Raw genomic sequence first — 10,000 nt, forward strand, 5'->3', positions numbered from 1 at the left:
GACACTTCATTCGTTTTTTCCAAGGCTGTTGTGACTTTTGAGCGAAGAGTCACAAACCATGCATCATTATAACCACAACTTATAATTTTATTCAATATAGAATCCTGATATTTTACTTTCCACATTGCACCAGATTGCATGTAAGAGTACCCAATTTTTCAAAATTTTCTGGGGGGACATACCCCCAGACCCCCCTAGAAAGTAGCGCCTAAGGCGCTACTGAGGCGCGCTAACGCGCGCTGATTAGTATTCTTGTTCGGTCCCCATTTTCAAAAAATGCTAGATCCGCCCCTAGGTAATGTTGCTAGAGTGAAATGACGGTACTTTGGAAGATTATGCAAATCAGTAAACCTGTGAAATTCCCACGCCGGCCTGGCACCGGAAGCCAGCAATATTTATTATATTTCACAGGTTTACTGATTTGCATAATCTTCCAAAGAACCGTCATTTCACTCTAGCAACATTACCATTCTGTAATCTTACTAGTATCCTAAGACTTGAGAAACTATGTTTTTGAATTAAAGACTGGATAGAGAAATGAATTTTAAAATAAAGGCAAATCACGCTTGTTAAGACCTTGGCGGATTATGCAAAAATTGGTACACCTGTCAAATTCTCACGCCGGCCTGGCACCGGAAGCGAGCAATAATCCAATCAAAATTCCAGTTTTGACCCGAGGCTTGATGTGAATTTTGCATCATTCATCCGACAACCAGATTGTTGAGATGATTCCTGAAATCAAATTTTCAATAATCAACTCATTAATCCGCTCGTCGATCGGAGGAACGCTTGAGCTGTTTTGACTGTAACAATAATACAATAATAGAAATTGCATACTTTGTATCTCCAACAACAATGTAAATGTCAAGGTGTTTTGCAAAAATATGGAAAGTATTGCTGTAATTTTTGAACGTCCGTACTTTTAACAGGAATATACAATAATGAAGTTAATTAAAATCAGTGCCATGTAAAAAAATCGCCAAAGCGTTTTCAGACTTTTCAGTGTGGAACATGTAACGGGGAATCAAACTCTCTCACACATTCACACATGAATGTTATTTCACTTGTTATTATTTTGCAAGTACAAGTCAAATCTGGTACGTTTAACTGTGTATTTTGCAGACAACATATTTTCTTTGAAAATTAAATTAAATTGTTCACGACTCAAAGGTTACAAAACGAAAAACAAACCGCTTTACTCGTGGGATAAAATCCGAAATTGACAACAGCGGCCGATAAGAATACGTACACCGGTTTAGTTTTCAGCTCGTTCACTCAATACAGAACACGATGGTTCGAAAATAAATATTAAAGAACACTCAAAGCAACTGTACACAACACAATGGTCAGGGAAATGGGAAAAAATGTGTTTTCACTCACCTCCGAACACAAGATCATCAACATAGTCGCGGACATCATGCAAGTTTGTCTAATGACATCACACATCAAAACACGTGCTTTCATTGGTCCCTATTATAATCCCCAAGGGACCTTACATTACACTACGCAGCCTTACATTACACTTTTCAGTCAACGATCGAGAATTTTTCTGCCTGCTCCACTACTTCGCGCGGCTTTATTCTGGCCGCCTCGCAAGCCTCGCGTCTTCGCTCGGCTTGCTCGTTGGCAATTATCGGCAAAAAAAGCTCATTGATTCCCGCGAGAACATTTTCCAAATGGGCATGGCAGGTAGGATGACGAGAGCTGTCAATCTGTCACTGGGGTTCCAAAACGCAATATGAAACCATTGCAGTCTCTCTTTTCGCTCGAACAAACGCCCGCGGTATTTGCGACCCGAAGTTTCAGCCATTTTGAAGCGACATGTCACCGCAAAAGAGAGACTGTTCGCAGTCTATGTCGTCATTGTCAAAATGACTTTTAATCTTATATAGGAAAGAATCTATCTTTAATTTTTTTCAATTTAAGGGAAAAGTAGCCGACGTCTCGGAGGGAAGTAGACGACGCTTTTCGTTGGTTCTCAGTACCTAATAGGGACCTTAAGATCTACGACCGCGACGTAGACAAAAACGTCACTTCAAAATATAACTTTGCACTATTTTATTACATCTCGTTCACCTCGTGCAACTGGTACCAGCGATTTAAAAGGTAAGAACAGATAATAAACGTCTTTGTTTTGCAGAGTGCCGTAAAAATATGACCTAAAATGCGCGCTGCACGTGCAGCTCGATTATTTTCTCACTATTAGCCAATCAAATAATTACTGATTTGTAGCGTTTCGCCACCGTTGCCGTCGTAGATCTTAGGCGCCCGCACGCGAGGAATTGTTTCGGAATCAAATGTTTCCCCGTTTGCGGCCCCAGGAAACATTTGTTGCGGAAGCAAAATTTGCTTCCTCCGCAAATGGTTCCTCGTTTGCGCGCCGAGAAAACATTTCGGGAATCAATGTTTCCGCAACAATGTTTCGTCGTTGGCGGGCGCCTTTAAGGTCCCTTATTGGAACCACAAAGACTGTAGGTTTATTTCACCCACTGTTTTTGAAAACACATTAAGACAAACCAATGAAAGTGGCCATGGTTTTTGTTAACCAAAAACACATATACAACCTAGCTTTAGGAGGCTTCTTTTTTACCTTTTCGACTTCCATCTTTACACAGATACTCGAACAGTTTGAGGTCTGCATCGTTATCTTTCAGAGTTGTGTGCTTGATAAATGCCACATCGCCATTATTAGCATCCATACACCTGAAAGCACCGCTATAACCAGAGTAGGTCCCGTTTGTGGTCCTGCATTCGTCTGGACAGAGATCGCAGAGGTTCGCCGAGGCATTGGAATACTTGTTATAGATATCTGGGTTTTTACGTCAAAAACAAAGGAATGAAAGAAATATGAAAGTGCCACTGGATGAACCAATATATAAAATCAAATAAAGAAAACAAAAGAGAATTCACATGGAAAAAAAACCACAGAATAGAGAAACTGGACAGCAAATACGGGAACAACCAAATCTTGAATGCAGCAGCATGAGATTTATTGTTCTGGTGCTTTCGCAGTTTCCTTATTTAATTCTAAATTATGCTTCTGTAAGCAATTACGTTTTATTTTAGGTATCAGGTAAAGAAAAACTGTGTTGCTGAGGAGTACTGAAATTATTTTTATTTTTACTGTATGTGTAAGTGCTGAGAGTTTCTGTCAAGAAAAGCAATGCTATGTCCACAAGGAGATGTCAAGCTGTTAAGCAAAAGATCAAAGGCAAAAAGTTCCCACTACTGTTGGACAACGAGAAAGTAAAAGTTAGTTTGTCTAACTTACTTGGTACGCAGCTTTTGTGGAAAAACTTGCCAGCAGACGAATAAGCATTGCAACTCTCGTCCTGTCGCATAATTTTCAATCGCAGCAAGGTACCAACTGGAACGTTCCATCCAGCCGTTCTGCCAGCACCTGTGTGACAAGACTTCTTTCCCTTCAATTTCGTGAATGTTATATCTTTGTTGCTCTTCTTTACAACTGCCACAGCTTTATAGCTAGCACCCTCAAGACCAGGCAGATCATAGTAGTCCTCACCAACCACAGGAACCAAGTCATAATCCTTACCTGGGTGCAAAGATAAAATAATGATAATACTGAAACAAGAAGCTACGGGTAGCCGTCACTATGGCCGGCTAGTTAGTTAGGTGTGGGGAGTATTACAGGATAAGAAGATTGTTTTATTTTATTGGGGGGGTATGGATTCGGGCCGTGAGTTTGGCTAAAATACTTGTAAGTTTTTTGAAACAAACTCACTGAGTGACTGTTCCAATAGCTGCAAAGCCTTGACGGCTCTTGGTCAAGTCAAAAGAAGTTTCAGCTTTGTTGAGTAACTGCTGTAGTTTTCTCTATAAATACAGAAAGTGATATCACTAGTAAAACCAAAAACCGTCATTGTACAAAATGGGCTGAATATCGTACCTTTCTTTTCAAACAAAGAACAAAGTTAAGATGCAATTAACAGAAAACAGCGAGATCAACTCGAAAAAATGCGAGTTAACTTTTAAATTAAAACGTACAGGGTAGTGTTGACAAGTGCTACAAGTTGACACTCTTCCTTTACTTTGAAATTGCTTCAGCCAAATATACTGTGTATTGGTTGAATAAAAAAAAGAACTGCCTAAGTGAAAGAAGTGCAATAAACAATTCTATATGGTTTCATTTTTTTCCTTTTCTTAGACGTAGACTAATTTATCTGAAATAAGGAAAGAAAAACTCACACCCTTTCAGGTGCAAAGAGATTGCAAGCGAGATTTGAACCTGGTGTACACCGTATTGCTAGAAACTTGTGGGGATCAGCCACTTCATTACCCGAGGTAAAGGGAATGTTGATACAGACAAGGAACCTCGAGAATTCAATGATGATATAGAGCGGACTTTCATGGAGACAATTTTTATCACATTGCCAAGCTCTATGGAAAGTCATCAATAAATTATTGACCTCTTGGTGGCCCGTTACGTGGCATCCAAACCAGACCTCGAGACAATTCGTGGATGCTCTCTCCAGCTCCTGGTCTCACAAAGATTTCACACTTTTTCACCTTTTAGCATGGGACTTAGTATAATTACGCTTACAGAAGATCAAAATGGACAAGGCATTTCTCAGTGTTCCACATTGGCTGACGCAACCTTGGTACCCCAAGGTGATGTGGCTGTTGGTTGACACACAGAGGTATCTTCCCAGCAAGCCCAGTCAACCACACTGGCTGGGAAACAAACTGAAATTAATTGCATGCAAGTTATTGGGGAATCCAGCACGAAGCAAAAATTTCTGCTGATGTTGCCATCAAGATGTGGGTTCGACCAGAGAGAAAACAATACCTAAACGATATCACTAATGATGTTCATTCTAACAGCAAAATGTTTTGGTCTTTCTTTTCTTTTAGGAATAAGAGGAAGCCTATAACTGATAAACTTTACTATGGATCTGACGTCCTAACCGACGATCATGCACGCGCTAAGGCCTTCAGCAGGTATTTCCAGTCTATCTACAGTGATCACGATCCCTGTATTGGTGCTGAGGATGATCTCTTTACCTCTTTATCTTCGGAGACCCTGGACTTAATACAAAGGGAAAGAAAGTAAAAGGAAAGTGGAAGTAACTTTATTTAAGTGTGTAGTTGTTCTAGCGCTGGAGCACTAATTGGGGACATTAACAATGAACGCAAATCAGGTCAAATGTTGGTGTTTGAGGAGAGAGGAAACCGGAGTACCCGGAGAAAACCGCTCGGAGCAGAGAAGACAACCAACAAACTCAACCCACATATGACGCCGAGTCTGGCAATCGAACCCGGGCCACATCGGTGGGAGGCGAGTGCTCTCACCACTGCGCCACTTGAAGTAATGATATTCCTGTGTAAAATACCAGTTGCCTTGCAGGGATCGCGTTAACGCAGAAATCGTGCATTTTTACACAAATAAAATCCAAAAAATGCATCATCGAAACTTTAATGCGTCCCAGGACGCAAGGCACTGACTTAAATAACTCACACAACTTGCTTTGATTTGTCAATATATTCTGTTGTTTGTAAAACTGTTGGAGCGATCTGTGCTCATAATTAAAGTTCTAAGAAGGGGGTTTAAAACATCTAAAAGGTTTAAAACTAAATTTCGACCGCCTTCTGCGGTCTTCTTCAGAGGAATGTACTCTGCAAGTCACTGAATGCAAATATATAGCAAAAGACGTCACTGTTCGTGCTCCTAAGGGAGGAAACCAGTGATGCATAAACCCTTGGGAAGGGTGCTCTTTCATTAACAGAGTTCTTGTCCAGGAATGAATGTAACGGCTCTAGAAAAAGCCTTTGTCGGCCGGTCCTATGCATATGCATATGCGTCAATATTAATTCCAAGTTGGTTACTCTCTTTTTCTCACAATTTAAAACATACTCTTTTTCTTGCAGAGGGTCACCAAGATTTTGGGACCCCCAACAAATGCTTGGGACCCCAATTTGGCCGAACATGCGGGGTCCCAGGACCCAGATTGAAAAATCCTAGTGCCATCCCTGCCTTGCGTTTCTACTGCCAGTTTTCTTGTGAGAAACACAAGGTTATTACTGTTCAATAAATATTTAACTTTGTTACTGCCTTAGTTTCGATAACGTATTATTGATACGCTGGGAAAAATATGCAATGCAATTAATTTCAAATTCTATTATCTGATTATTATAAGTTAAACAACGCTGTGGTAAATTTCATTAAATAAACTTCTGGTATTCAACTTTTTCCCTTTCATCTCTTGTCTCATAGAACGACTTATTTTCATTGGTAAGAGATAGGATATTTTCCAGGCCAAGTATACTAGGCCTGCTTCTTGCATGAAAAATATGTTTGCACCTTGAAAACACTACCTTTATTTTAATAGGCGTCTGTCAGCTTTATAGGGAGGGGGGCCTTTCGGATTGTCAATCGAACAAAAAATCTTGATTTTGCCGGGGATTTTGTTCTTTGAATGCTTCCCTGACATATAAGGAAATCCGTCTTGAGATTTTGTGTTAAATTCCGGATTTTAAGATGTGACTCAATTGGCAACGGTTCAAATTTCATTTGGCGTCAGTTGATCTTTTGCCGCCCTCGAGAAAGAATTTCTTATCACGTGATCGGCATTTTTTCAAACCGCAGAACGAGCTCAACGGTCCGTGAAGCGGAGTGAAAAAAAAATCATTTGAAAGGACGTCTGAGATCAATAGTAGAAGATTTCTTGAGACTATTTGAATATCACCCTGTCGTCATAATGACAATGACAATGACAATGATGGTTATCTGCAGTATCTCCGTCAATACAAAATGGCTCTTCACCTGTAAAACATCAATTAAATAAAACTACAATAATAACGATGTCCTTAATTCCTAGAAATGCTGAGAGTGACAAGTCCCTCAGACAACGTCACCACAAACAAACCCAATTTGGTCACCGACCTCAGTGGTAACCCCAACGCCCAAGAAATCAACCTCTATCTAAAGGCCCCAAAGTTCAGCCTCTCCCCTGGCATACGCGAACACACGATCACGGGGATCAATATAGCATTCTATTGACTAGCCAACCAAATACGATGGAAACACTTTCGAGAATCAAACTTTCAACCGTCAGACTTCCTCACCTATCCACAGTCCTGACACATCTACAAACCTGAATCAAAGACGAACTTGAAAGAAAGCTCCAGAGGATCCACCACAAACTCCAAGCCGCCCTTAAAGAACTAAAACCCCAAAGGAAGTGGTCGAACTTCAGCCACGCAGACAAGAAAGTAATCAAAGAACTCAAAGAGAAGAACTACATCTGCCTCCCCAGTGATAAGGCACAGAATTCTGCGTAATACAGCAAGACGCGTACAAACAAGTAGCCCTAGCTCACCTCAGCTGCTCCAACACCTACCAAAAGGTACCCCGCATGTCGGCCAAAACAGTCGAGAACAAAATCAACTCAACTTGGAAAAAAACCAGCCTACAGAACGGGTTCCTCCCTTTTGTCCGGAAGAGCTCCATCGCCGCAAACACCGATCTCCCCAGGTTCTACCACCTTACCAAGACCCACAAGACTGGTCCAGTTATTAAAATACAACCCATTGCATCTAACTCCAATGGACCAACCCAGTGCAACGCCCTTAAACCAATGCTGAAAGACGTTCCAGCACATCTAGAAAACAGCCTCGAACTCATAAGTGCATCCAAGCCGGCGATTTCACCACCAACAAAAACGCTACCATATCCATGCAGCCTCGATGTGGTATCCTTGTACACTTCAATACCCATACAAGAAGCCATTACCAACGCCACTGACAGAATTCACATGCCAATACTCCACCTTGCCAAACAAGACATAATAGACCTTCTGAAAGTCACACTAAACAACATGTACTTCTCCTTCAATGGTCAAGTTTTCCGCCAAAAAGAAGGCCTACCTATGGGTGCTAACATCTCAGGCATTCTGGCCATCCTATTCGTGGACAGACTAGAAACCATTGGCCTCTCTTCACACTTATCTATAACCTCTTATAGGAGATATGTTGACGACATTTATCTCCAGACAACTGGTGAGGAAATGGCAGACCAATTCCACTATACAATGAACAATCTGCACCCTAAATTGAAGTTTGAAATCGAAAAACCAGAAATAACACCCAATGGCCTCTCACTATCACTACTTGATTTCAAAGCCACCATCTCCAAAGATGGCGAAAGAAAACAGCAAAGAAACCACTATTCCTTCACCACCAATCAGAACTCAACCTGAAAAGTCGAAGATCAACTTCATTCGTAATGAGCGGAAACGTATCGAAGATAAATGCTCTACAAAAACGACAGCCGCAAAGCATCAAAACATGTTTGACAACGTCCTCCGTCTTAACGGGTATCCTGAAGGTACTATAGACCAAACGATGCACTCCCAGAACCTCTCAACCCGCGACCTCTCAACACAGAATGGTCGTACCTGAAGATGCCATATATATCTCCGAACGTCTCAACTACAGAACCACTAACATTTTCAGAAAAGAGGGTTTACCAGTACGGGTCGCGCACAAGTCACCACTCTCAGACGAGCTCTCTCTCACAACAACACAGAACAGACATGCACAAGGGCCAACTGCCCTATCTCCAGCACCAAATTGTGCTTATTACGCAACGCTGTTTACCAAATCAAGTGCAACAACTGCAACCAACACTACATCGGGAGCACTACACGCTTTATCCACGAACGTGTAAGAGAACACCTGAAAAATGACAAGTCCTCCGTGAAGAAACACATTTCAAAGTGCCCAAACAAAGTCTACAAAGGCATCGAAATCAAAACCATTGTACTAGAAAACGACCCCGCAAATCTACGACTGTTCGAAGCGTTTTACATACGAAACGACAAACCTACCCTCAACTCCCGAGAGGAATGCAGCGAATTCGCGGACCTTTTATTCTAACAACTATTTTAACATATCTATAGACTCTTTGTACTTTGACACTCGCCCATTACATCATACCTTACGTTTTATTGATATTTGTACCTTATTATTTATCTCATGCATTTTACCCCCCACATTCTTTCGCTTTTCACACGTTTTTACTTTACATCTGTACATAAGCCTTACGCGGAATATTTTTCTTATCTCATGGCAGCTGGGAGTTTGTTACAGATGTAAATACTGCAGCTGCCATATGCTGAAAAGTTCCCGATTCTCGAGGAAGAGTGAGTACGGGTGCAGAAGAAGATCTTAAATTATATGCGTCGACACTGTGCAATGAAAGTGTTAACAACTGTGGGAACAAGCTATTGTTTAATGCCTTGTGTGAAAGTTCTAATTTTTAAATCCATTCTTTGACTAATCGGTTGCCCGTTCAGGCTAGCCATGTAGATCCTCTTGTCTGGAAACCTCCTCAGAACAAAGCATGCGCATGTATTCCGAAAACGTTGCTGGTATAACGGCAACAGATGAAATACTGAGCTAGAATAGTCAATTCTCGATAGCACTAACCTTTCTATGTGTACAAAAGTCATAGCTTTATACTACAGTGCAGTATGACTACATGCAAACCAAGTTCTTGGGTGGTGCTCTAAAGGGACAGGAGAGATGTTATCTTAGGGTGCTTACCATTTAGCCAAAAAATCCGGAAATTTCGGTTTGAGGTCAAATGGAAAGGCAATTTTCCGGAAAATCTTTTCGGAAATTGTGGACAACCTCCAGAGGTACTCCTCTTTTTCCGTTCGCAACGGAATTCGCGAAATGCTCTTGCCATTTGTGAGAATCCTTCCGTTTCCAGGCCCTTTCTCACAAGATCGAGTAAAATATGCGGGATGGAATGCTGTGTAGTAAACGGTAAGCGCCATTCTCATCCGGTTGGTCATTAAATTCGGAAAATCGCTTACCTTTATGCAACGATCATTCCATCCCGATTATTTGGCCAAATGGTAAGCACCCTTAGTCTCGCATAATCCCTCTGTGCATGGTGACAAATGGAATTCCAGTCAAACTTCAATTTCCAGTACAGTGTACATTTAGGTCTCGTTCAACTTTTGAATTATTGCGT

The 10,000-nt window shown here is 41.2% G+C and overlaps 1 protein-coding gene across 1 annotated transcript in view; it reads right to left on the reverse strand.

The window, feature by feature from the left end:
• Positions 1-10,000, reverse strand: part of LOC137974657 (serotransferrin-like) — a 35,808-nt gene that overhangs the window by 6,843 nt on the left and 18,965 nt on the right. The window contains exons 3-4 of the mRNA XM_068821578.1: positions 3,272-3,553; positions 2,591-2,809 (exon numbers count right to left, since the gene is read on the reverse strand). Coding sequence (XP_068677679.1) covers positions 2,591-2,809; positions 3,272-3,553 — 501 coding nt within the window. The remainder of the gene's footprint in view (positions 1-2,590; positions 2,810-3,271; positions 3,554-10,000) is intronic.

Source organism: Montipora foliosa, chromosome 11, assembly GCF_036669935.1.
Source record: "Montipora foliosa isolate CH-2021 chromosome 11, ASM3666993v2, whole genome shotgun sequence".
Classification (NCBI taxonomy): domain Eukaryota; kingdom Metazoa; phylum Cnidaria; class Anthozoa; order Scleractinia; family Acroporidae; genus Montipora; species Montipora foliosa.